General features: G+C 49.4%; 6 protein-coding genes across 6 annotated transcripts; 1 reads left to right on the top strand and 5 right to left on the bottom strand.

Moving 5' to 3' along the window:
* Nucleotides 1-3,571: 3,571 nt before the first annotated feature.
* On the top strand, nt 3,572-4,672 carry HO133_006581 (uncharacterized protein; the record flags this gene model as incomplete). Its single annotated transcript, XM_037297479.1, has 1 exon — nt 3,572-4,672. The coding sequence occupies one exon, from the start codon at nt 3,572-3,574 to the stop codon at nt 4,670-4,672; it is 1,101 nt and encodes a 366-aa protein (XP_037147189.1).
* Nucleotides 4,673-6,587: 1,915 nt separating this feature from the next.
* On the bottom strand, nt 6,588-8,396 carry HO133_006580 (uncharacterized protein; the record flags this gene model as incomplete). Its single annotated transcript, XM_037297478.1, has 4 exons — nt 6,588-7,358; nt 7,408-7,786; nt 7,948-8,109; nt 8,167-8,396. The coding sequence occupies 4 exons, from the start codon at nt 8,394-8,396 to the stop codon at nt 6,588-6,590; spliced, it is 1,542 nt and encodes a 513-aa protein (XP_037147188.1).
* Nucleotides 8,397-13,984: 5,588 nt separating this feature from the next.
* On the bottom strand, nt 13,985-15,443 carry HO133_006579 (uncharacterized protein; the record flags this gene model as incomplete). The annotated part of the gene is made up of 2 exons (XM_037297477.1): nt 13,985-14,494; nt 14,712-15,443. The coding sequence occupies 2 exons, from the start codon at nt 15,441-15,443 to the stop codon at nt 13,985-13,987; spliced, it is 1,242 nt and encodes a 413-aa protein (XP_037147187.1).
* Nucleotides 15,444-16,528: 1,085 nt separating this feature from the next.
* On the bottom strand, nt 16,529-17,839 carry HO133_006578 (uncharacterized protein; the record flags this gene model as incomplete). The annotated part of the gene is made up of 1 exon (XM_037297476.1): nt 16,529-17,839. One exon carries the CDS (start codon nt 17,837-17,839, stop codon nt 16,529-16,531), a length of 1,311 nt encoding a protein of 436 aa, XP_037147186.1.
* A 739-nt stretch (nt 17,840-18,578) lies between these two features.
* Nucleotides 18,579-19,970, bottom strand: HO133_006577 (uncharacterized protein; the record flags this gene model as incomplete). Its single annotated transcript, XM_037297475.1, has 2 exons — nt 18,579-19,169; nt 19,290-19,970. The coding sequence occupies 2 exons, from the start codon at nt 19,968-19,970 to the stop codon at nt 18,579-18,581; spliced, it is 1,272 nt and encodes a 423-aa protein (XP_037147185.1).
* Nucleotides 19,971-21,749: 1,779 nt separating this feature from the next.
* Nucleotides 21,750-22,101, bottom strand: HO133_006576 (uncharacterized protein; the record flags this gene model as incomplete). The annotated part of the gene is made up of 2 exons (XM_037297474.1): nt 21,750-22,049; nt 22,078-22,101. The coding sequence occupies 2 exons, from the start codon at nt 22,099-22,101 to the stop codon at nt 21,750-21,752; spliced, it is 324 nt and encodes a 107-aa protein (XP_037147184.1).
* Nucleotides 22,102-27,119: the final 5,018 nt, after the last annotated feature.

Genomic DNA, 27,119 nt, shown 5'->3' with positions numbered 1-27,119 from the left:
TCGAGTGAGGGTTTAAGTTTGTGAGGAAGCGTATGTAGGACAATCTTAGCGAGGAAAAGTCAGATTTTGGTAGGTTTGCTGAGGATATAGATGAAGATTTTTGGGTTATTGGGACGAGACGGAATGAGCATCTGTTATATAGATACTAGGAACGAGAACAGCTATTACAAACTGCGAAGTGGTACGATGAATTGCATTTGTAATTCGTCTTGGCAATGTCTGACACATCCTGTGCACACCGGGTTGGTAGCGTAGAGTACCCGAATTGCAAGGACTAGATTCCGATTTCGCAGGCAATAATTGCGTTCTTACTGTGGGCGGGGCATGGATTTGTCAAATGATCACTAAACAAGTGCCAAGATCAGCAAACGCAGTACACTCAGCGCTTGCAGAAGAGCCTAAGAGCTTACAGTCATGGAAACCAAACAATAAGTATATCGCAGATGTTCTATCGATTACAGACCCTGCCGGCGCTCCGGTCAGAAACATAGAGCCATCTAGCTCTTTGGCACTGTGTGTTTACTGGCTTTCTCCACACGTTGCAACACCTCCCTCCTTTACGGTACAAGTAGACAGCCATCAAACCCATGCTTCTGCCATGACTAGTAAGCAAGAGACGCTGTGTCGCGAGTGCAGGCTTTTCGCCCTTCGAAACTGCCTTTGTCGCTCGAGAACCTCCACCAGCTGGAGTCTACAGCTTCCGAAACCGAAACACTGGTTTTGACCAGGGCTCTGCTTGAGGCAGTCTCTCAGACTAAATCTGTGTGTCCACTTCAAGGGCCTTCTATCCTGGACATCGGCCCAAGTAGAGCCGCGCCAGTCACCTACACTTTTTACCTTATCGGAGTCCGATAGAACCTCCTTCAACCGGCTCGAGTATAGACTCCTTCATAATCCATGAGGGCTGGTCAGGTTCTGGTGGAAGCTTCCATGTCTCGCTTGAGTTCGAAATTACAGGCCCATGCTCTGAGTGTAGACTTCTATTGCAGCGATAGGTCGAGAGACGATTGGAAAAAGACTGCCCGAGGGATGATGCTGTGATTTGATCAACAGCCTTCAGGGCTATTGCAGGATACTCGAGACCTTCAAGGAGCATGTATATTTCCGAGACACTGTTCCAATGATGCGACAGCCGAAGAACACACTTCTTTTTCAACTCTGAAACCGGGAAAATGCCTCCATATCCGACTTTGTAAGCGTTCCGCGACCGTGCGGGTTTCCAAGAACCACTACTGACGGAAATTTGAAAGGCGCGCTGCCTGTAACCCTGGGTAACGACTATGGGTACTGATCAGGCCTACCTAATCAGGTCGTAGGTACATATCGATCTTGATTGCTGAGGTTCCTCGCCTTAAGGCTGTGTCTCGGCTGGTTTTTGAGCACAATGCACATTTCTACCATCGATTCAGTGTCAGCGGGAAATTTTCTTCAGGACCAATCTCAATCGACTTACACTCGACCATAAAAATGCTTCCCCAAACCGTCAAGGTCCTCGCGGACTTCCCCTACAAACACCTCGACCTCCTACTTCATCCATCCCTAGTGTTTAGTGAGCAGCGTCGTGCTCGCAGCTTCCAGCCCCATCACGATATTGTGTCTCTGCAGCCTTCTTAGCTTCTCCCAACTTCGTCTTCCGGCCACGGCCCCCACGGCAATCTCATGACTTTCTCTGACATCTTTGCGAATCCCTGGGTTGACATGTAATCTTTGAACTTGTCACCCGGCGCAGTGTCATTGCCACCTTTTGCCATCGCTTCATGTATGAGATTACCAAATCTCATGAGCGCCGAGTCTGGACCTGCACTACCGTCATCGAAAATCAACGGGTAACTACATTGTTGTGACCATACCCAGCTTCAGGTTTCAGGCTGTCAAAGCAGCGGCGGAAGTGGCTTGGCCAATCATGCATGCCGGAATAGAAAAATCGCGAATGGATGAAGTGAAAAGGCTTGGAGAAAGTCCAGTCATTCTCTGCATTTGCAACTTGATATTGGCAGTTGGCAGGTACCGAGGTCTTGGGTTGGATAGTTGACAGGTCGATGCCATCGACTTGGAATATGCACTGGCATGCGCGATTTCGATGGTCCAAATGCCTGTTCCGGTGCCGACGTCAAGGATTCGACACCCAGAAGCTGGTGTGATAGGCGAGATATAGAGCTTGCCGTGCATACTCATCCGTCAGACTTCATGCTGCGAACCTGACACATCCTCTCAATATAATGTCTTATGTGGAATGTACGATAACCTTAACTTAATCTATCCACTTCTGCTTCATCGTTGAGAAGATAATAAGCGTCTTCCTCGTGACCATGATATCTTCGACCATTCTTGTAGCGCTAGGCCGGATCTTGGTCCGACATTACAACACAGTGTATGAGGAGTCACGGCCTACGTCGACGGGGATAGCATGATGGTAAAGAGAAAGGAGTGCATCGCTGATTTAATTGTGGTATACACTTAGCTCAAGCGGGGTACGAGCTAGAGTCTGACAACACTACAAGAAATCACTCAAGGACACCGTAAAGTAACGCCCGGACACCTAGTGTGGCGAGTCAGCTCATGAATGCGGGCTATGATGATGCAACAGGGAAGGGCGAAAGGGGGGGAAAATCACCAGATTGATTGTCCCATCTTTACAAATTTCTTCGACCTTTATTGTCAATGTCCTCAATCATTCCGGTATCGCCCAAGAATCCTCCCCGCTAAGACGTGAGAGAATTAAGACGGTGAAGAGTTGTTGTCTTGAAGAACATACATGCCAAACCAAGGATTCTCGAGCGCTAATGAGTAAGCGGTGGTATCTGGAGAGGTTTTCATCATCTTGTAACTCTGTATCCGTCAGTCCTGCTTGTCAACCACCAAGGCATCTTCATTTCAGTCATCTGGGATTCGAAAACGATTGGCGCATGTATCATCCCCTGCTCTATATGTCCGGCTTGAAACTTTGCACGTCTCCGGCCACATGGTATGCGGTGGGTTGGCGGTTTTGAAACGCGCATGCTGACATCGAAACATGTTTTAGATGAGATCTATGCGCCTGCTTGAAACCACACTATGCTTATCCCCCATAAGACTTGAGCGAAACATGCCGGATGACGAAATCCCACGTTCACGCTGTTGCGAAATATACAAACGACGACAGTCAATTTACCGTTGCGAAATGAAGTAATCACGGATCACAAATCGAAGCAAGGTTCTTCCCAAAGCCCGGTAAATTTGGGTGGCAATATGAAATATGCGACACGCCTTCGAACGGCTTGGGATGCCGTACCTGCGTCACTCACCATACGCGCGTATCACAGCGACGCGCTCTAGAAGCGCTACTCAGCCCCTGGTGTATCCACAATGGAAAATAATCATACATAGCTGAGCTTCCTGACCTGGTCAACGTAAGAGGCTGACGTACCCAGCCAGACTCATTTTTCCCCGTTGCCGCTTGATACCTTTTTCCAATCCTTCTTCGGACTCACTGTCTCTATCGATTCCATTTCAAGCAATACTGTGTTTCCTTTAAAAAGTTCTCTCGGCTCCGTTCTCGCCTCGGTCAGAGTCTGTAAGCCTTTCAATCAAGATGTCTCGATCTCACCAACCACGGCTTTCCAGCGCCATCGTCATTGCCCTCCTCTGCATCAACTCCTCCATAGCCAGTCCAGTCGCAAACGCCGACCGCTCCCACGTTTCCATCATCGGCGCATCCGAGCCCGTACACATCATACTCTCTGAAGACCTCCCTCCAGAGCGATCTTCCCTTAATGGTGGCAGCACCATGGTCAATGACGGCACAACCGTAACTACTTCTTTCAAAAACCGCAGAAACCTAGCGCAGAGGAGAGACTCGCTCTCCATCGTCTCTGTGTCCGAGCCCGTACACTTTATCCCCATTGAAGACCTGCCACCAGAGCGACCTTTTCCCAATGGTGGCAGCACCACGGTCAATGACGGCACAACGGTTACTACTACTTTCAACGACCGCAGAGACATGGTGCGGAGAAGAAATTCCGTCTCCATCGCATCTGCATCGGAGCCCGTATACGTCATCCCCACTGAAGAAATACCTCCTGGCCACATTTCTAACAGTGGCAGCAGCAGCACCACCAATGACGGCACGACCGTAACTACTACATACACAACACCCCCGAACCTCTTGCAGACCAAATCCAATGTCACGGGCAGTGTCAATCTTATCAATGTGAGAAACCTGACTTCTCCAGTCTCAGAGATAGACATGGGCTTGAACTGCGAAGGCAGCGTAATCATGTGCATCGGCTCTGCCCAAATGGGTGTCATGCACACCCTGCGCGACTACACGTACGCCATCCCAACTGGGTACCGTTACTATGCTGGGCAAGATATCGCCTGCATGAAGCACAATGTCTACCCGAACCCTTGGATTACCTGGGGCTTCTACTGCATTTTCATGCAGGGGAACATACCGGCGGCGGGGGTGGACGGTGCGTTGATCCAGTTGAAAATGCAGCAAATGATTGAGCATCACTGTCTGGGGTGCGGTAGCGTGCCGTTTAGCGACGATAATGACCCAAGGACCTTGGGGATCTTGACGGTCAACTATGTCCGTCAGAGCGAGTGCGAGGGATTGTGCTATTATAGACCTCCTGGGATTGCCGCGAATGCGGCTGTGAAAGTTCCGCAAGGTATGACTCTGGTTTCATAGCTGGGCTTTCGGGTGTATGAGTCGTGGCTTCACCCATATTTAGACATGGATTTCGATAATGCTGTATATTAGTAGTGAGAGACTTTGGGAACTGGCCTGATGGTTGGAATAGATATTCAAGTATTTGAAAGGTCTCCGGACACAATGTTGTTAGCGACACGACCCTATTCCCGCTTTTGAAGACAATCAAGTGCCCTAAGTGACAGGCACAGCGATTGTCGCAAGACCAAAGCCAATCTCGCCAGCACGATTTGCGTGGACACGAGGACACGTGACCTCACCCAGCGCCGAAGTTTCCCCGAGGCAACGAGCGCCCATTTCACCTTTCAGCTCCCTTTCACCCTTGAACAGTTCACAGAGCTGCAATGCTCATGCCAATTCTGCGATACATCATCAATGCATAAATCACTGACCTGAGGATACACAGTGCACCATGGCTTGCGACCACACCCATGTCTAGAAAACTTGAAGCTGATCCAACCAATTCCTGTACACAGTGAGAGTGCTCCCACGCGGCTCAACATGTCAAGATGGAGAGTGGGACAATTTCCTCCCGAACCTGTGTACAAAGTTTTCTACTCCTTTAGCCACTAGATATCAAACGCTTCCATATTTTGAACAAAATTCCAAATGGCACAAGCTCTGAGCATCTGCTTCCAGAAATGCATAATCTCTATACCAGTCAATCCGTCCAACGACTGGAAGAGATCTGTCTCCCCCCTTACCCAGCAAACGTGTCACCAGTCTCCTCTATGAAACCGATCGCCTGATATAATGTCCTGATCGTGGACTCTGTCAAAAGAAGATTCAGCCAGAGAGCTGGTTGGCACGTCAACCTTACCACAGGCGCTATAAAATTCCCGATTCATTGTTTATCGGCATCGAAGAGGACATGGGGCACGGTACAAGAGTCGCTGGACGGATCAGCCGACGAAATCTTGATGAGAGATGGGAAGGTCTTAGGCAACTCCGTTATGAGCAGGGAGAGAAAGATCAGTCAGGCAGTAATACGCTTCCCAAGACTGCATACCATACGGATGTCGATCGAGGGTGAATTTGATCCTGTAGAGCTCGCGTTCAAGAGGCTGTATGCACCTGGCATGCTGATGCAAAGATTGGGATAGTCGGGCTTTGACTGGGCCTACATCGAGACAGCCGGACTTCGCCATTTCGAAGCCCCTAACTGTGGCCATGTCAAAACGTTCCCAAAGGCGGCAATCAAACTTTCTGAACGATCATGGAGACGACGTGGCAAGCATGAATTTCCAAGACAGAACTCAACAAACCGAACTGCAGACCTTGCATGCTGGGAGCATCAATCTGCACTTCTTCGCGACAGCGATACGGGAAACCATAGCTCTGACCAACGCTAGTATCGTCTTCTCAAAGATATAAAGCTTGTGCTTGAGACGGGAAGTACAGGTATGGACCTCCGCCTGACACCAATGCCTGGTACACTTCGAGATCTCTCCTGGAAAGTCACAATCTGCGTCATTTGCCATACATGTGAATCGAGACTGCCGTCGCCGCGATGCTATAAAACTAAACGCATTCTTCTACTTTTACGGAAGTATCCGCTTGGAATAAATGGTTCAAGTCTTGGTCGTCGACTTGGCTAACGGAATGCCGCTGTTGCAAACAGCTTTCGCTAACGCTGGTCAACGCAACACAAGCCTACTACAATTGCCGGCTAACTGTGCTCAAAATCGCTGACGTGAGTTCAAAAAAGGCGTCGTGACTCCATCTACTGAAAATATAAAAGCCCCGAGATCCTGACTCCAACCCCCACCTAGCCTTCGCATCAGCAGTGAAGCCTGCCCACAGACGCTGAAATTTTGCGCAAACTGGTTAAAGAAATCCATTCTGAGGGGCGCACTCGCTCGGATGCCCCCTAATCTGAAATTACTCTGCATTGTCAGGTCTGTCCATTCTGGGGAAACACCATATAAGTCTGTCCATCCTTTGTTGTTTGAACTGCTAAAGGCGTATGGTCTTGTTCCGTGATTTGTTCGGCTTGATGGTGGAAGTAGAGCAGTGGATTGTCGATATAGTTGAAAAGCGGGTTTATGTGTGCTTCTTGGGACCCATGGAAGTCCCACACGCGGAAGGGTGGCATCTTGTAGTGTCCGATGATGTCGTTCCGGTTCTCACCCAGAAGCATAATATTACTGCCCGGAACAATGCTCAGGTATGAAGACAGAAAAGGCATAATACCCGACAGCCTATTGTTGATTATGTAGCTTCCTTCGTCGAAGGGATTCTTAATTCGTTGCGGAATCTCAACCACTGGGAAGATTCCTCCAATAGCGAGTCGACCCGGCACTATTGGGTTCTTGGGGTCGATGATCGGGGTACCCTCGTTGCCGCCAACCTCAACGTGCAACTCAAATATCTTTTGCTTTAGAAAAGCACCATTCGCCAGATTGAAACTCCCATAACTCTGTGCGCTGTAATGCTTTTTGACGATCCCAAGCTCCTTCAAGTCTGAACTGTACAGCGAAGCGCAGGAGGCACCGGAGTCAAGCATAGATGGCATCTCATAGATTGGGCCCAAATCGCCGCAGTTTACTCGTCCATGGGCGTCGGTCTGGAAAGCGCTTCTTTCGCTGGCATTTAAAGGCTTTAAGTCTCCCTCACCACCCTCGTTTGGAAGCCTCATCACGAACCCTGATTGTTTCTGGTATCTCTGATTCAGGGTTAGCGAAGACTGTGTAAGTTGGAAACTCTTGTTATACCTGGTGGATCCAGAAATGGCCTAGTCCACCTGGTTGAGCCCGTCTAGGGATGACTTGGCATCCTTTGGCTTGGAGCTGATCATTAGGATGCACATCCAGAGGACTTTCCCACCATAGCCAGTGTGGGCCGTACTTCTCCGCGTAACGGTCTAGTCGCTCCGCGCGATTGACGCTGAATTCGCCATATGTTGCGGCGCTATCGACGACTTGCCCAGCCCAGATCAGTGTGTAGCCCTTGCTGTATCCGACCTCTCCGGACTCATATGCGTCGATGGCTGCTTTAATGTTCACCTTTTCCGGCTCAAATTCTGAGTGTGCGAGCGCTTCTTTGAGGTCTTTGACCCGCTCCAAAACGATAAGCTTGGGTGCTTCCGGGTTACTATCAGACGTTAGACTCTCTTCCAACGGCATCTTCTAACAGTAACAAGCCCAGGAAATCCTCTATGTCACGGTTTCAGGCTAGAATCTGCCATTCCATCATGAACATAGGAGGGGGCCTCTGCGAACGCCCATGTCTTTGGGCAAGGGAATCCGACTTACCCAACCCTATGGTTTTCTGGAGTATCACTCAGAGCTTCGCGCGCAGCGATAGCATCCGCAAGGCTGGCTTTGCATGTTGGCACCCCACCCGGATGGTTGCGTTCATGCCACTCAATGATCTTTTTGAACGTTGCGATTCGGAAGTCCGCCCTGCCAATTTTGCTTCAAGGTTCGTTAGTCCAAAAATGTTCCGCGCATGGGACCGGATTGTAGACCCACCTGAGACCTCCTTCAGGCTCATCATCCAAACATGGCAATGGATCGTACTCGTAGACTGGCGACGGGGCCATGCCCTTCCCAGATGCTGCCGTATCCGTTCCGCCCATGGGTATATCTGCCAGCCCAGGCATCCGTTTTCCTTTTGAATTCTCCTGCACTTTGCACTTTGGTGGGATCTTGGAACGTCCATCTGCACGCGCCCTTTCAGCAGCCGATTTTCCGGGAGGCATATTGGACTCTGGTGCTGACTATCGGAGGTTCTGACTTGGAGCCAGTAGAGTATGCAACAAAAAAACCATGCTGCCTCTCTTGAGGTAGTCATGTTGCTGAGTGGTCTAACAAAGCAGTGCCGCATTCATCGATGACCGAGGGCCAGCATTCGGCTGCTGTGTCCCGGTTCCGGTCCCAGGTGAAGGTGCGGCATCCCTGCCGGGGATTCATTGAACATCTGGGCTGCTTGCGGTTTCCTGCTGCTCATCATAGTCTTTGGAGAGAGTGCGTGGTTCTGTATAGTCAGTCCCGCAGAAGGGTCATGGGGGTCGGATGAGGCTAGATGCATTCCTCGGCCCTGATTTCATCTAGCGCATTCCCTTCATTGAGCCTCCCAAGCTACTCGAAGACAAAGGAAGCTGTTTGACGCGAAGCTGGCACTTCAACTCCCGCGCCGAGCAGATCGGTCGCTGACACGAAGAGATTGAATCTTGATGCTGCCCTGCTCTGCACCGTCAATGATTCCCGCTTCTACCATAGCAGCAGCTATCTTCTGCTGCGAGTATGTCTTGCAGCGAAATTGCAAGTGCGCGCCGCGGAGACAAAATGGTGCCTGCTCGTTCAGATTGGCTACGTCTGTCTGCTGTATCTACTGTAGGCACCTCGCGAACTTGTCTCGGGTAGCATTACACATCAGTCATCGATGCTTGGTATACATAACAGGGAAAGCTTTCAATTGAGGCTGTTTTGGCAACGGTGCGCAACACAGACTGCCTTGCTGAACAACAATAACTCAAACACCGGCGTAGCCAAAACGATGATTACTGGCGCCCTGACCTTCCACCCTTCAATTTCAAAGAGGAATGCCTGCAAAACAGAGTTCCACCGCAGGCATGGCTAACACAATCCAGCCACTCGGTCCCCAAGCCTTCAAACAGACACCCATCAGTGTAGGCGATGTAGAGATGCATGGCGCGAGGCATTCGCGCAGGTCGATGGTTGGTAGCTCTAGGAAGAGGAGGGTGCTCGAGACAGCTGGATATCTGAGAGGATAGGAAGGAGCTCGTCGACAGAGTGTCGAGGTAGGATTTAGGAGGCAGAAGGCGGGATGTAGAACGGGGACATCCGAAGGCAAGTGTTCGTACCTAGCTGATCAAGTCAACGACCCAGCAGGAAGACTGACAGCTTGGCTGAACCGCTTTTGTTGGATACAGACTCCTGGAAGGATGGCTTCTAGATACCTTAGGCCCGTGTACGAGACCCCAGATCATGCGCCTTGCCGCTCAGCATCCAGCCCCGCTGTTGTTCTCTCGCGAACCGTCTGGGTCCGCATTATCCCTTAGCACCCGGAGAGACATCTCCGACGGCTCTTGGCTTGGTTCTCGAGAGTTATATGATCCTAGGTGCAGTTGCAATCGTGGTGAAGGCGGGCCGAATCCTTTGTCGCTTCGTGCCAGGTTTTGAGTGGTGTCGCTAGGATAGGAACGAACGATACCCACAATGTTCTGTAGCTGAAGAGCGAGAAGATTCTGCGAGTGCTCGGGCTCGTCTACATCTCCGAACTTCGGAGTCTGGCTGTTCGGGTTGTAGGCCTTTGATGCTCAGTACCTCAACGATATGTTTCTGGTGGGTGCTCTCCTGGATTGTAATTCCTCGGCGAGGGTCGACAATGGTGGGCCGCTCGGCAACGAAGATTTATTTTTCCGGGTTGGGCACCGACTGTTTGCAGACGTTGGCAATTGGGTCCAAAGGCGGAGAGGCAGGTGAGAGGATTGGGGTAAATGCTGAAGGTTGCTGCAGAACATCTCTATCCTCCTTTCTTCTGGAGGTTGCCTGTTCGTGCTCCGCATGCTTGACTAATGCCCAGACTCGATTGTGCAACTGGCGTTCCCCTAAGCCCTTGTTGAAGAATAGGCCTTGCACGTTGTTGCGATTGGCTTCTCGAAGGCCGAACAATATCCATGCACAGTGATCAATGTTGTCACAGTCTGTCGTGTCAGGGTTTGCAGATTGTTGAGAAGCGTCTCCTCCTGAAGACCTTGTCCTTCCAGAAAATCCCTAGTTCGGCCATACGTTGACAGTTGTGGATGGGCTTATTGCAGGACTTTCTTGTAACATCTCGCTCATCTCCATGTAGGTTTTGAGAAGTTCGGATTCGATCGCAGATTCATTGCGTGAATGACCTCGTGGCCAACTGTGAGAGCGAATTCGAAGTAAAGCTTGTGGATCTAGAACGTGCTTCTCTCGGGGTCGAGGTGCAACTGCTTTGGTGTGATCCGGTATTCACTTTGAACGCTTGCTGTAGATACGAGGCCTTTCCATTCTGGGCGGTGGGTTCTTGTGAACCCCTTTGGGTACTGGAAGAGGATCGGAGATTTGCGTCCATAAGTCCCTTCATCGAGGGACCAAAAGACCCTGGTGCATAAGGTTTTCTAGCGGGATGTACGGGTCTCTATTGGTGATGGAGCAAATGGCATCGCTGCTGGAAGTCCTCTCGAGCCATTTGGTGGCAAGGCGGAGGGTTTAATCGAAGAGCTCGTATTCTTATATCGTTGGTCCGCCCTACCTTGCCTTGGTCGATTGTTTCGCAGGACATTCGACCAGCTCACGGCTGAACATCGAATACTATGTCTTTCATGAGCTTGGTGCCAACATGGTCATCTCTGAGAGGATGTGTGTTTCCCTTAGATTTTCAGTCTTTCGTTCTGAAGAACGGTTCTTCTTTCTCAAAACGCTTGCTCAGTACAGGGTCTGTGGTGAGCGGCTTTGCAACTGTTGTTTCGTAGGATAAGGCGGGGGTTGAGGAGGATGAGAGTGTGGGCAAGGAGCTTGTCGAAGGAGAGCAAGCTGTTGAGGTTGGGGTTTGTGGATCTAGATGGGCGGCAATGCAGAGGGTCAAGGTCTTTTGCCTGTCCTTGTAGGTGCTGGATGCGAACAAGAATTCTTGACAGCAAAGGTACCAACATCTGGAGTACTCCATAGTGAAATAAATGACAGGGTCCACGGAATTCAATGACGGTGTGGACACGTCTGAGAAGGAAACGTGATTTTAGTGCCGTCAGGATCTCTCAGAATCTAACGATGCTGTGAGCATTTTCGACAGCGAATCGGGACCTTCAAGACCCCAAAGGTTGATCGTTTGCCAAGTTCCGCACAGAGACTAGCGATGTAACATTTTTGATAGCCAGTGGGGCCACTCTTTTAGGCTTTAGTACAAGCATCCTGCGACTGCGAGATTGCATACTAGCAGCTTGGAGGTCTAAGCTCTCTTCGCCACCCTGCAGTGTCCCGATGAGAGAATTTCACCTTGCGTTAGTTTATTCATTCAAATGAGGGGAAATTGCTCTAAGCTTGAGCGTAGAGCGGTGAAAGAGACGCTAGCCCTTGCAACCCACTTGATTTTGGAGAATCCCAGGTTCCCCATGAAGATTTGAGATAGGCAGATTCTTGCAAACATTTGTATTCGAACATGATGAACCTGGTTGTTTCAACGACTGTCTGTGTAGCTGTGGAGTTCTTGAGATTCGTCCTGCAGACTTGAGGTTTTGCCTCTGACCACGAAAGCTATTTTGCCCAGACTCACAATTCAATATCTAGAAGAAAACCACCGTTCCAATAGTAGAACCCTAGACTTTTGTAGAAAGTGTTACCGTAAGACCGGTTGATTTCTAACTTGAGGGATAAGGAAAAATTTGCATAAATTACCTAACCCTTCTATCCTAGGTGCCGTATATCGCTGCTACGGTTATGCTGGTAAGCTCTGCCAACTATTCTCTGATTGTTCTACGTGTGTAGCTGAAAGAAGATAAGTACCTTTCTAAGGGCCAGGCTAGGATCATCCCGCCCAGATTGCGGGCCTCTCCAGCCAGAGCCCCTTCCAGCCTCAACACTGCAGACAGATCCAGAAGACAGCATAGCATGAGCTAAGAACTAGGCTCAGTAGAACTTAGCACGTGAAGTGGAGGAATTGCCGTCTCTCTCCTGAACAGCGGACTCAACATATCACGTCTTGCATCCATTTTCTCTGTAGTAGCTTTTTGTGTAGCACCAAGCCTGCCGTCGATCCTCTTCAGAATAGCAATCTTGGAGGTCTTCTTATTGGTTTCTTGCGACGTGAAGAAAGGGAGGTCGAGACCATAACAGCCGCGTTCGCAATGTATGCGAATAATGTATGAGATTTTTGGGTCTGCTTCCTCATGACTCATCTTCGCCACTGCTTCATGTATTTCCAACCCAGCCATCGCCCGCAACAGGACATGTAAAAAATCGACGCGCTCTTTCCCTTGCAAGACTTTCGTGTGAGCGTCAACTTTCAGAGATCAAATGACGTGGCCGTCGGTTTGAAGAAGCTAGCTGATTGCCTGTAGACCGTTGATGACATCTGAAACCTCAAGAGATGTCAGCTGGGAATGGTGCGGACATGCTAAGGATGCTTACCATGGTATCGAGAGCGAGGCGGAGGGTACTTCTGACTTGGAAGCTTGGTGATTGATATTGTTGACGACTCGTCACCTAGCGTGTATTGTATATTCTAGTCGCCAGCCATACGGAGAGGTAACCTGGTCGCTGTCAAAGGTTATTCTTCGTGCAGATGGAAATGGGCGTTTATCTCTAAGCGGCTGAAGACGTAGCCTTGGCGAGGGTAACAGGGTTTAGGGATCATATGGAATCATTTGAGACGATGGTAATAGGACTCATTCAGGCTTCTGTACCAGATCTTGGACAGCTTGATGGAAACAGAGGGAGTCTTAGTCTAATGCATTGCTCTCTACAGTGGGTAAAGTTCGATCTTATCTGATAAGCAGTTTTGGGCTTAGCGCGAGACTAGAAAAACTAAAAATAGTCTCTCCGTGGACGAGGGGGAACAAAGAATTTTGTTCTCTGTTGTACTGAATAACAGGCGAAAACGAGCTGGGGGCAGTAAGTCAGAAGAACCTTGTGATAAAGACATAGATAGCTTTTAATCTTCATGCTAGTCTGCTCTATCGTGCGTCCGTCTGACCACCAGCCCTCACCATTACGCTTGCCTTTTGAATCTCGCTCGCCACATACCAGCTCCTTCTAAGTCCTCGCAACCCCAGCCACTCTGGCATCCTCCAAGTTCAACATAAAGAGCTCGTTCCGCAGTGTCCATCATAAACAAAAGAGAATCAGCCTCCGAGCCTGCTGGGGGCGAAGCGTGATGTAGCTAATAGAAAAAAAGCCCAAAACAAAGCATGTTAGGTGTGATAGACGAATCAGGATCACGAGGGGGAAACCATGATCCAAGAATGTCTAACCTGTGTAGGAGAATTTTTGACATTGCAAAGGTCTCCAGTTAGCCGACCAAAGGTCTAGTCCTTGGGGAGGAAACCGTTTGTGAGAAGGGAAAAATGTGTGAAGCTGCCGCTACATGGTGTTATCAAGCCTCCGCCATTGTATGACTCGGATTTGCGAGGTCGAGACCGAAGGTGGAGACTGTATCGTGCAGCTGATTGCGTGCATTTACGGAAGCGTAATGACCATGCCGCAGAGAGGAGCTTCCAAACATTTGATGAGTGGTTGGCAGTGATACAGCTTGAGGTGCGAGCTATTTTGCCAAATCGTTCGCCCTTGAAGTGAGAAGATCCTAGATAATCGTGTCTGGTATAATCCTGGAGACTCGGTGCGATTGTGACTGGTCTGGGGAGCGTTCTTCATCGGTGGGCCATATCCCCTCGCTTGATTGACTAGAACTCCAATCATCGTCGATGTCCAAGGTATGGTATACCCTGATCCCAACGATCTTCTTGATGTAAAGAGCGGTAGGATCCTCCGGGTCGACATTGTCCCACCACTGTTGCGAATTGATACTGAGGCTGTACTGCATGGGAATGAAGTACTCTGTCGCCGATGGTTTCCAGGCTCCTCTTCTAAGACCCTGAGCTCCCTTGAGAAAATTGGGCCACTTGATAAAAACAAGAGGATTGCTGGCTTTAAAATCGTGGAGTTCAATGGTCCCTCCGAAGACAAAATTCTCCCACGAGTAGCCTGGCTCAGCAACCTTTTCGTCCTCGAACAAGTCTTCGTTTATGTTCGCCTCCTTTTGGTCGCGATGAAATTTGTTCGCGGTCGCATGAACGCGCTGGGATGTTTCTATCTGGCAGTTTCTCAGCAGTCTACGATTAGACGCCATCCAAGCTGCGTGCTAAATGTTTCGAGTCAGCATCTCAATACGCAACAAAGAAGTGAGCTCCAGGATATCCGGTCAGTGAAAAGAAGCCGAGAGAGACATGCTTTAAATCGATGCCTTGCGCTTGACAGGACGATGCCGAGTAGGCAGCATGAACACAGCAGGGAATCAGGACTTCACTTACAGCAATCTCGTGTCCCCATGTCACAGCCATTTTGATCCACATATTGAGCATGCGAGGCCTGCTCTGCGACCCTTCCATGTACGTATTCATGAGATACCGAACGAAGTCCTGGCTGATGCCGATGTGGGGTCGGATGCCGCTTATTTCCTCGGGATCATCATCTTTGATGTTGACTCCTTTCTCATGGTACCTCATACTAGGGACTGTACGTCCCTCATCATTGTACTCGTCCTTGAAGTCATCGAGCGAGATTGTGTGCGTCATGGCGAGACGCTGCAGTGCGGCCCTTGCCTTTTGGTGTCTTGTTTCCATCGGCGTGTCATCGCGCCGATACTCATGAACGGCATCTCCGTTGTGCAGGATCACCGGGTCTGTAGGCTCACGAGGGGCGTAGATCAGGTAATAAAACCAGTCCAGACTTGCGGGGCAAAGGAGGAAGTTTGTTGCTAGTCGGAACACCGGTTCGAGTGACCCACGGATCGCCCAGTACTGCTCAAAAGTTTGATCTTGCCATATTCTCATGCGTCGTCCCGGGATGTTAAACTGGAAGAGGTCGTGTATCTCTCCAGTCAGACCAAAGTTTTCCGGAAGCCTAGCTGGGAGCAGATCGTGTACCTCTTCCGTTAGACCTAGATCGTCCAGAAGCCTAGTTTGGAGCCTGACAAATCCGAGTGCCGCCCAGTCTTTGTTCAGGACATCCGGGTATCTTGCTCTGACTGCAGCATTGGCCATTGCGAGTGATTTCTTGAGGGTCAGATCCGGAACTTGAGGTTTGACTATTCAACAACACAAGGCTTCTGAAAAGCACGAGGTCGAGTCCAAGGATCACCGATAAAGCTGACAGGAGTAAGAGGAAGTAAAGTCAGGTGCTGTGTCTTGCAGGGTGCGGAGCTGTGAAGGAGGCGTCTCTGGAGTACTTGTGTCAGACAAAGAATTCTCTGACCTCCAAGTGTGCGCTCGGTAATTACAATTTCAACCTCCGGTTGGTCTACGTTTATCCGTAACACAGTTGGACCCCTGTCGAAAACCCCTTTTCAAACTCTACTCCGAGGCTCGCAGAGATTGCTGCCCTGAACTGAGGACAAAAATGTAAAAGGAGAGAATATCTCTTATGCCCTGCCTCGGAATTTACAGTACAAGGATTCCCTCAATATCCGGGGAGAAAAAAGCATCTCTTGGAGAGCCACTATACTTATGGCTATATATGTATGTACCAAATTCTTTTCAGCTAATTTAGTAGTACGGTCGCGAGGAAGGAGCCTATCTGGTAGCGGTCACGAAAGCGAAGTGATGGAATGATTAAAGTGCTATCAAGGCAATGGAAGATAAATACAGCGGGATTCAGAGCTTCAGAGCAGCTGCAGCTTCGGCCAGAAACCTCCATATGTTGGCCAATGTATCGTGGAAGTCCCGCTGCGCTCAACTGAGCCTTGAAATGGGAAAGTGTATCATATGCTTTTGGCATTATCGCCGGTGATTATCGGAGTATGAACGATTTTAGGAGAAGCATGTGCAGTCAAGAGTATGTTCAGAAGAACTTCTGCAATGAGGATGGAAGAATTGCCGTATACACGCCGCGCCACTTAGCCGGTAGAAGAGGATTTTGGCTGAAGAGGGTGGACACGTTCCTAGGGAAGTGGAGATATTTGATTGTAGGTCACAGGACGAAGATGTCAGGAGGGAATAAGATTGTCGGCGAGAGGCTCTGGAAGAGAGTGTCAGTCATGTAAGCCATGCGGCATGGAGGGCAAGAATACAAAATGCATACCGTGGATACGATATCTGGCTATCCAGGATCCTTGGGAATCGACCAGATATTAGCTGCGTGCCTCAGTCTGTTCCCAGAGCTGTCGATCGATCCGCTCTTCCCTTGATTCGTTCGCTCTCGACACTTGCAGTTCCTCGCCAGCCTTTTCTCTGCAGATTCTTAGTAAAGAGGGGCGAACCAGTGGATACTCGCCCTCGCTTGAGTCGTTAATATTCCAATCAGGGTCTTCAAGTTCAGAATATGGGCAGCTCGTTCTGATGCCGATCCATTTTTTGATTTGGAGGGCAGTGAGATCCCCCTCTTTCATGTCGTCCCAAAATCCCTGCCTGAGAAGGTTCAAGATGTAGTGCATCGTCACAACATACCTCGTCATCATCTTGCGCCACAGACCCCTTCTGTGGTAGTTTTTGCTGGCCCAGTAGGATGGCCACTTGCTAAAGAAGAGGCACTTGTCTACGTCCCCTTCGAAGTGAATGTGGCCACCAAAAACATACTTCTCCCAGACGTACCCCACTTCTGCGTCGGTATCATCCTCATGCAAAGGCTCGTTGCTCTGTACATCCTCCTTCTGACGTCCGCTCTTCGTCATAGCCGCATGCCTGCGAAGGCTTGTTTCCTCTAGTGTGTCTCTGAGCAATGGCGAGTCGGTTGCCATATACTTTGCGTGGAAGAGCTCGTGGCAGATTGTTGCAGCTCCTTTTACCGTAAGGCTGCAAACTTTGAGGGTGTTGTCGACACCTTTTTCGTTGCGTAACCGCCTGAGTTCGGTTATCAGTCTTTCGTGGATCCAGACCGTCGAGCCGATGCCTTTGGCCAAGTCCGTATCATCCTGGATGTTCACTCCGCGTGGATGTACCCCAAGAAAGAGCGTGTTCAAACCAATGACACCCGCCATGTCGGGGTTTTCCTTCTCTGAAACAACCCGAAAGCTTACTACACCCGCAAGCCGGTCGAGCGCAGCGTTGGCCAGGTCTCTTCGCTCCGGCCAATAGGCCTCTGTCGTTTCAACATGACGGAACTCTAGCACTGGCTGGCCCTCAAAGTTCACACGCTTTTTCGGATATACCCGTGGGCTGTAATAGAGGTCGTAGTCGGCGTTCAGGCTTGGCGGAGACCGGAGAAACAACGATGCTAGCTGGAGCATCTGCCTTATGTCCACTAGGTAGTCTTCGTATTCAGCATTAGTGAGAGGATGCCATATTGGAACGCTCAGCGATGGGTGAGTGTAATGAAAGATTGGGTCGATCTCGTTGGTCAGACCCTCAGTGTCGTCGTTGGGTGTTGTGGAATCGGAGTAACCCAGCTTCTTCCAGTCCTCGGGCTTGAGCACCCCTATCTTGTTCCTGGCTTGGGTATCCATTACGAGTCTTGGATTCGGCTCGAGAAGAGATAAGAAGGGAGAGATCCGTCGCGAAACAAGGAAAATGCGACAGACGCTGATTTAGGGAAGGCGCGAAGAGGAGAAGGAGACCGAGAAGATAGATCTATCTCAGAACGAGCTATTTGATGGAGAGTCTGATGTGGAAGTTAAAGCAGTCTAATCTGTCTTATGTGATGCGTCGAAGTGGACGACAAGATGTAGGTCTTGAAAGGTAAGACAGAAGAATTCTCCGAGCTTTCACTGCAGGACTGAAAATATCCCGCTTAAACGGCGTGCGGGGTCCTTCGAAAGATTAGGTTTATAAACGCTTTGGGCAACTGCCACGGCTCCGTTATAGGGGCTCTACATTGATAAATTGGCTTTGGGGGTCTGACGTATTGGCAGGACTATCTGTGACTCAGATTTCAAAGCAACAGGTTTTGACTTGGTCCAGATACCATTCCCTGACACGACTCTATAAAGACAATAGCATGCGACTCGAAGCAGTGTAGATGCACTGGATGAAGATAATAAGCGCCGGCCTCACAAGGCTTCGAAGTAGCGAGAATACAACTCAAAGAAGGATAGACGTGGAGACTTGACATTGTGGTATTATGTATATGTATGGGGTCACATTCTGTGAGGCCTTGGAAAATCAGCGAAATCGCTCTCATGGGTGGACGTGGAAGAGAGCTTTACCTCCAGCCAAAGACAGCCACATATCCACTATCGTCATTCTTCATACCCTCCGTTCTTCCGCCGTTTCATTCGCACGCGAATCTGACGGATCCGGAATTGTCTGACCATCCTTCTCCCTAGACACGCGGCTGGAATTCTCCTCGTCATGAGGCCAGTTGATCTCACTGGAGTTGACTGAAATAGCCTCTGTATCTGGATTACCGTATTCAATCCCGACAGTCTTCTTAATGTACAGAGCATTGGTATGCTCAGACCTCACGTTGTCCCAGAAGCCCTGCCGGTGCATGTTTCGAATGAAGTGGAGGGATACGACGTATTTCCTCGCGGTACGCTTTTCCTTCCCACGTGTTGGACAGTAGTCGTCGTCGCTGGTAAGGAACGAAGGCCATTTGCTGACGAAGAGAGGATCACTTAAGTTTCCGGACCAGTTGATCTTCCCACCGAAGACCTGGTTCTCCCAGCTATTGCCAATCTCTGCCATTGTTTCTTTTCTGTAGTATGGCTCGTCGGTACGCAACTCCTGGACCGGGTACTCGTACGCTCTGCCCTCTTTGTGTGCCTGGTCGGCGGCGTTGTAATGTCTGATTGACATCTCTAAATACTCACGATTCACAGCAAAAGCAAGAGCATGCTAGAAACCTTAAAGTCAGCATGTATATAATAGAGAGTAGGTGAGATAGCTACCAGCAGCATTGGTGGGTACTCAAGAGCTGCCTCTCATAGCCTTCGAAGAACAAGGAAATGTACTTACAGCGATTTCGTGACATAGTGTTATCGCCATCTTCACTTGAAGGCTCAGCTTCTGAGATGTGGTGTCTCCCTCTTGAGCATCAAGCTCCTTGAGCTTGAGGATCCAAGACCCGTTGAGAGTGATCCTGCTCGCCATACCCGTTTTCCTTGAGACATCGTCTATCGCCACCCCTGCCCCAAAATGCACCAGGGTTGCGGCGGTCACTGCAAAAGAGCCTTGGACTTCAGGGTCGGCTTCAGGATCCCCAATTTCGAAGGTAAGGGAACGTGAGAGGTGACGAAGAGCATTCCTGGCCATTTGACGCCCCGTAAATGGCGGATCGGTCCACCCAAACTCTTTGCACGGGCGTCCTTGGTTGCCGAAGCCTACGTTCGAAACTTTTCGAGGGCTGTAGGCAACTTGGTAGAGGAACTCCAAGCTCTTTGGTGATTCGAGCATTTTGGAGGCCAGCTGAAAGACGGTACCCATCTCAGCGCACATTGCATCGTATTCGCCCTCTGATTTGTATTGGGGCCAGATGTGCTCTGCACCTCGTGGCCTCAATGCTTGGGTGCGCTGGAAGATAGGGTGCACTTGGTTTGTCAATCCTAGACCATGTTCAGCATGTTCAGATTGGTACCCAAGTTTGACCCAGTCCTCGTTCAAGAGGGCTGCGTATTTGCTTCTGAATGCGGAATTCATTGCAAATGAGGGTGACAGAGAGGATCGAGAAAAAGATGCCGCGAGGATAGGACAAGGTAGGGTTAAATAGGTAAGCTGTCTGCTCGAAAGAAAGAAGCTTTTTGGTGCGTCTTGTTGAGTGTGTCCGAGTGAACGTTGTGTCTTTGGGTAAGATACAGGATTTTCTTAGGATAGGAGTGTGTGAAACCACTCGCTTAACCGCGGCCCACTTTTCCAATAGGAATACTGTCGTCATAACACATCTGGACGCCCTATCGGACCTTGTCATACCGGATCCACCTCCAAGGGGTCCCCTGCACTGAACGGCTGAATAGTTGTGGCTCGAACACCAGGGCAGTTGTTCCGGGTTGGCCAGGTTCACTCTTTCAGAGACAGGACTCGACTATCTGAATTCCTTATTGCCGCTTCGACCTGCTTCTTACCTACGTTGATCTCTCGTAGGATTCTCTTCCAGTTGGTCTTGATGGTCTGTTTTTAATTGAGAATGTTGAGTTGGGTAAGCTCCTACTCTTCCAGCTTTTTCGCCTGCCTGCACTTTTCCTAACCGCCACAGTGAAATTGCTACCACAGAGCACAAAGCCATCTTCGCTTCATTCTGAGGCTTTCAAGCGACGAGGTTGATACTCGTCGAACGATTGAACCTGCTCCAACCTGACAAGACCGCCAGCTACTGACACCTCCCCCAATGACAGAGTGCATTAATGATGTATTACTAGTGTGGCTTCTTTTCTTGATGCCCGTGCCATAACGTAGATGATATATTTAGAGATAATGATGTAGGCGGGAGAGATCTTCTATTTCTCCAACCTAAGGATAGAATTGGCATCGATATCCACTCAAAGCGCCAGAGAAACGATCACGTCGACTTCAAAAAGTCGCCACCGTAAGTAGGTAGAAGTACGCATTCTGAGCTCTATTCACTTGAAATAGATCATCAAGAAATTTGCTTCAGTAAAGAGATTTAGAAAAGCAAGCGTTACAGCTGCCTGCTTGGACACCCTCTTCGCCAGTTGAATGCCGATTACAAAACCAGTATCATACCCAGAACTCAGTGCTCTAGATTCCGATGTTAGCGAGGACAGTCCATTCCACTATCGCAATACGTACCATGGTCACCAATACCTTCCCTCTCCATAACCTTCTCTTCCATAAGGTCGCCAATGTATGCAAGCCAGACATCACTTGCTACCGGAGATGTAAATAGCTAAGCTAACGATATGTGGCATAGCCCTAGAGGCTGCAATTTCAGAGGCAATTGCAACCCCTACAGGCGTCCCCATTTTGTAAAGGCGAGCTACCACGCGAGGTGTAAAAGTGTCGTAACAGGCAGACCTATAGCACCATAGGTTCCTTCATCCTCAAGCAAAACCCTAGATCGATCAAGCAGAGAGTAATCATTGAGTCGTAACGGGCTGTAGCAAACGAAAAGCCAAGGAAATCCGTAGTCAACCTCCTAGCACCAACCCTCACCATTCAGATCCCAAGCCTGAGCATCAGAAAGCTTTCTCTCCTTCAAGCGGACACCTAGCCGGCCCTTCCTAGGAGGCCCTGTAGCAATGTAGCCATGTAAATGAGAAGTCGGGGTAGCAACATCCTAGCAAAGCATCCTGACATCAATTCACCAGAGTCCTAGCACCCAACCACTCATCATCCCAGGAAGTGCTCAAGCTTCAGCTCGTATTCAGCCTCGATGCTGGTTCGTATCTCCAGCCGAGTCTTCTCCATCCACTCCTTGTTGACTTTAGCCTCTAGCTACTTCTTGTATTGGCCAATCTCTTGCTACCGGATATTTTGACGCATCTCCTCCTCCACATCCTTCTGTGCCTTGTTCTCTATAGCGGCACCGTGCTTTTGCTTGTAGCTGTCGTAGAGATCATTCTCAGCCATCTGCTCTATGCGTTTCTCATAGTCTTCAGAGGACCTTCTGAGTCGTACTATGCCTTCTTTAGCCTGAACGCAGCTTTGCCGGGTTTGGAAATAGGCAGAGAGAGAAGCTTGTCCATGGACTGAGCTCCAAACACGTCTCCTGCCCAGCATCAGATGCCCCTCTGTTCCCGCATCCGAGCCTGCGATTGGTTCCTACCATGATCCTCTAGCAAAGCCGCACCTTCATATAAGCAAGACCCTCCATACTGTGGAATTTGGTGAAAGGCTTGCCCAATGTCTGGGCTTTGGCATTTGATCAGTGGTTGTCCCCGGGCATGAGTCTCATGATGGCTGAAAAGAGGAGCTTTGAGGCTATCTTCATTTGTTCCGGTGGGAGATGGCAGGCACCGTGAAACTAGAAGCTTTTGTCGGCAGAACTCGTCCTGTCTCCAGAGCAGAGCTGGACGTCGCGAAAGTGGTCCCGTTGCACTGATCGCTGGCTACCGGCCCTACCGCCTTCAGTAAGGGCACAGGCTTCGGCGTTAACCAGCAATCCCGAACCCATCACTCGTCGCCGGGGTCAGAAAATGGCTTTCGGATGTGGAATGGCGATGGTAACCTGACCAGTCTCGCCTTTGGTATGCTCGCAGCCGTTTAGACCGCTCATCGATGGGAATGCGGATCTCTTCGCCGCAGTCCTCAGGGCACTGATCCAGAAAATTAAGAAGATTCGGGACACCAGAGAATAGGACGACTTTCGCTTCACAAAGCCTCAATTTGTATTCGCGAGTGCAGTACGTAAGCCCAGCATCTTTGCTCCATACTGTTGGTCTCTTAAGTTCCTCACGTCATTCACCAGGTGTCTCAACACCGTATCACAACACCGACGCAGGAAGCTAGCTAGGCATATGCTGAAGGGGGAAAACGAAAGACATATGACGTATCCCCAACAGCAGCCCGCCAGGATACTGCCCAACTCGCGTTGGGTTCATGCCACATCGTTGTGACGAAGTGCGATTGGCGTGAAGGCCGATATGTGTAGCCTGCTGCGAGTAGTCAATGGGTAGCATGAGGTTAGGTCTTCCTTCAAGAAGTTCGAGAAACGTCTCCATTGTTTCTGTGTCATGTCAACCCTCGTCGAAGCGCTCGTCGAGGTATACAATCCCTCATGGAATGTCACGGATTGGCAGTCAACGTTGGGGATGAGATGTGTATTGTTGTGTATCATTGCCGAATCTTTGATGTCCATAGCGAAATGTAGCTTGTCTCGAACGATACCGCTCTTGCACTATGGCAAGTAAATGGTTCCTTAGACTGGAATATTTAGATCTCCTCATCAAGTGTCCTAACCCTAAGAAGCTGGGCAAAGGGAGAGAAGTCAGGCCTGTCCAATATGTATCCTCGCCACGCAAGGCGGTGAAAATGTCCACTTGCGCGTATGAAGTCGACTTCCCCTTCCCTTTGACCCCAAACCCGTTCTCCCTGCCCTTCCACCATGCCGTGAAAACTTTCGCGTTGGCTCCATTGTCTGCAAACGTTGTAAGCTCTGAAGTCGATTCCAAACCAAGGTATCCTGCTAGCAATCGGTCGCTCGTAAAAATCTTATCAGCATCCAACACCAAAACATCTCGCGGGTTCCTGGTAAGTGCGGACTGTCGTTTCTGATACTTTTGGCCTGGCGTTTCCTCTACTCCAGTCTTCTTCGGATTTTGGTGAGGGGTATGAAAATGTAAGATGGGGTATGAATTTGTAAGAATCTCATAGTTTGGGGTATGATTTTGTAATTTGCCCCTAGGCTCCGGCTGTTTATCAGCTCTCGTAAAGATCAGTGAAACCGTGGAGCGCGCTGCTTCCACTATCGAGAAGAACCAGTCAGAAAGACATGGATTAAGCCGTGAGGGATTTTGGAGCAATCGTACAGTGGGTTGTGTGTTCCCAACAAGCTTATGGATGAGAGCAAAACGTGTAAAATGCTGCCCTTTTGTAAGCAGAAGTACAAAGTTGAAAACCTAGAGATGGGGAAACAAGCAAGTGACGAAGGTCATCTGCAGAGAAGCCGAATTAGGCAAATGATGACAGAGACAAGCAAGCAAGGAGCTGAAGGTCACAAGTAGCAGATCAGAGGTGAATATGTAGTGGCAGAGGTGAAACGACCAGAGAGTTGGGAGATTGCAAACTGTAAAGGGAGTCATGCGAGTGACCATCCAGGAGAACAAGCAAGGAGATTGAGGCCATAACCAGAGAGAAACAACCAGGCAAATGGTGGCTAATCCAGATGATTGAAGGTTGGAAGAGAATTTCCTGCCACATAGAATGCATGATAGTAATCATGAATGAGTAAACAATCTCCCACGACTGAGCTAAGTGTTGACAACGTGTTGATTGACTTTCGATGTGGGTAAATAGCCCCCATCTGGTTGCAGACTCTCAACCCTTGGCACTAGCACCACGGTAGTAAGCCACAGCGTGATTAGGGCACTTGTACTCGTGATCGTTGCAGTACTCCTCCACAAGTTTGCCTGGGGTCGACGACTGGTTGCAAATGTTGTTGCAGCTCCTCAGCGTTTGCCACAACAATTACGGAGCGTGATGTTGATTTGCATGCGCCCAGCCAAGAACGATGGAGATCACTAGAAGTTCTCGGTAAGGGCTACCAGAGTAGATGTCGAACCCTATATACCGGGATTTCTGAATGTGGTGTGGACTGGATGCTGGGAGTGAATGTAATGTGAAGCGTCTGCTGGTTTTTTACCATAGAGCTCAAAGTAGATACACTGGGTCTTGAAAGTCGCAACGGACTATATCAATTTCAGAAGTGTAAAGAAGTATGGCAGTTGTGGTTCGAAGCAGCTGTCAAAGTGCGTTCGCGACAAACAATGAGAGTTCGAGATAGAGGCAGATCAAGGATGTTCCTCCATACCGCCTTCCCTGAAACGAGCTTTAGACATGAGTTTATGATGAAAGATGTAGAAGAAGCCAAGCGAGACACTACAGCGACTTCACGTCTTCACAAGGAGATGCCAAAGTGACAAGCAAAAGTGACAACCCGTCCCGCTTCATGTTCATCTCGATCCTGCCTCTCGAAGATCTCGATTATGTCGATTATGTCGCCGCCTCAGTCTTCCATGACCAGTGTCTCCATCGGTACAAGAACAATCTCCTTTGGTCCTGCGTGCAATCGCATGTTGGTGCTGTAAAGCCAGCAACATTAGAGCCAAAGTCAGAATTTTGTCAACAGTGGTAACAGATTAGCATGAGCATGCTGCACGGTTGGCTGTAAAGGCGAATTTCGGATTGGGTTGTGAGAATTCAGTTCCCACTTGGTCTAGCTTCGGTCTCAACGCTCATGTAGTCCTGCCACAAGTTGCACTCCATGATGTTTGTCAGCATAAGTCATTTGCATTGGCTTTCAAGGGCCATTTGAATTGCCATTGTTCAGCGCACGAAATCCCTTTCGAGGGGCTGTCGGAGCTGAAGGGTATCGGTGCCCTGTTCTTTGGTCTTCCACATCATGTCATTCACAGCGTGGAATGACACTGTGAGATTGTGAAGCAAATCAGGTATTGGTTGGTGTCACTCACTTTTGTTGATGTCTTGGGTAGTACTTTTAGAGGCTTGGAGTGATTTCTGAGAAAGTGGAAGAGAAGGCTGACGAAGTTGGTCTGGTATTTATACTGTTGTACGTATTCCCAAGTCTGTGTCTAGTCAACTCCTGTTAGTATTACACCTCTTTTTGTAGTGACGCATCGATTCTCACCGTGTATATGATGATTCCAATTGAGACTGGATATGTATATAGATGACTTTAACTGGAAAAGCTTCATTGATTGTCCTGGTGAAGGTCAACACATCCCCTGTGAAGCTGCCAGCAGTGAATCTCCCTGTCTACATGAAGTTCAGGGAAACGGTCTGTGAAGTCCACCAGGCAATTGAAGCAGATGCAGTCAAAGGCGACTCACCCAAATGAGACCTCGGTAGTAGGCTCGAATGCCCAATGCGAGTTTTCGGATATTTTCAAGCAGTGCTTTGCAGTACGGTAGAAGCTCAACCTCGGCGTCTGTCAACTTGTGGTTCTGGTGGGACAACAGCGGGTATCGCCAACGGCCCTTGGAGTAACCCCTTGGAGTAACGGTGTCTCGAATCATGATTGAAAGCGTAGTTGTTCCTTGGAAAGGGTTTTCCAGGTGCTCGGCTAGAGGCAAGTGGTAGCACTACGTGCTGAACTGGACAATGGTCATTCTTTTGCCTCATTTTATACCTCGCTGATCCGTACTAACGCTGTCCTTGAGCCTGCAAGTCCTTCAATGCGCGAGCCTCTTCCTCAAGCATGCCCTGTATCTGGAAGTCAATCTGGAGACAGGTCCCAGACACGACGCTACGACTTCGAAGATCTCTAATTCTTGGTATTTGATTGCAAGAGTGAATCATAGGCAAAATCCAAGAGTGACGAATAAAGTAACGGACCTCTAAACTCAAGCGCCTGGTCCAAGTCATCATTAGTAGCCAGCAACGGCCGCGTGTGCATGTACTCACTGAATCATGAAGTGATTGCAGAGATACGAGGTATCCTTTCTGAGCCCTTCAGCTTGGCCTGATCTGTTAGTAAAATCATTGTCTTTTGTTAAGCACCTTCTCAGTTTCAGTACATCGGAACCACAATTCCATGTAGTAGTAATGGTGGCATCGTCATTGAGGTGCTAGACGTCGAGTGCCAAGATTCTATGTAGTGGTCCACTGGCGTAGGTGCTGAATGCGGATATGGTGTAACTTCGTTTTCACCGTTTTTTTTCAATCGCGCCTTATCGATCAACTACTTCGCTGACAAGTTCGGTCAAAAGGTGAATAGACAGATTGCCGCTTAGATGATGAACTTTGTTCCACATATTGAACTGTAAAAGGGCCCACAATGAAATGTGTGCACCAAGGACAGAAGTTCCGTCCCAAGTGCTTGAAGAACCGGTTGGAGGACTACAATTCGGGGAAAAGGAGAGCTCGGAGTGGACTGGAAGCAAGAGGCGAGGAGTCTTGAACTCTCTACGCTGAATGTAGATCATGAAGGGCTCGAACTTCGAAACACAGAGCGGGACTTGATGGCCTTCGCAGGAGTCTGGGCGAGGAGCGAGATACATTATGGCCAAAGATACATGGCCAATCCACGGATAAGATGGTGGTTTGTGGCTAAGGATTAGGGCATCGAGACTGTCGTTTTTGGGGATATGTGGCGAGAGCATATCTGAAACGGGATCGATGGCTGTGTACGCGTGGAGATCGAGGGGGGTTGGT

The sequence above is a fragment of the Letharia lupina genome (assembly GCF_014066315.1).
Source record: "Letharia lupina isolate WasteWater1 chromosome Unknown contig_25, whole genome shotgun sequence".
NCBI lineage: Eukaryota > Fungi > Ascomycota > Lecanoromycetes > Lecanorales > Parmeliaceae > Letharia > Letharia lupina.
The sequence above is the reverse complement of the archived record's forward strand: the minus strand, read 5'-3'. Positions and strand labels throughout refer to the sequence as shown.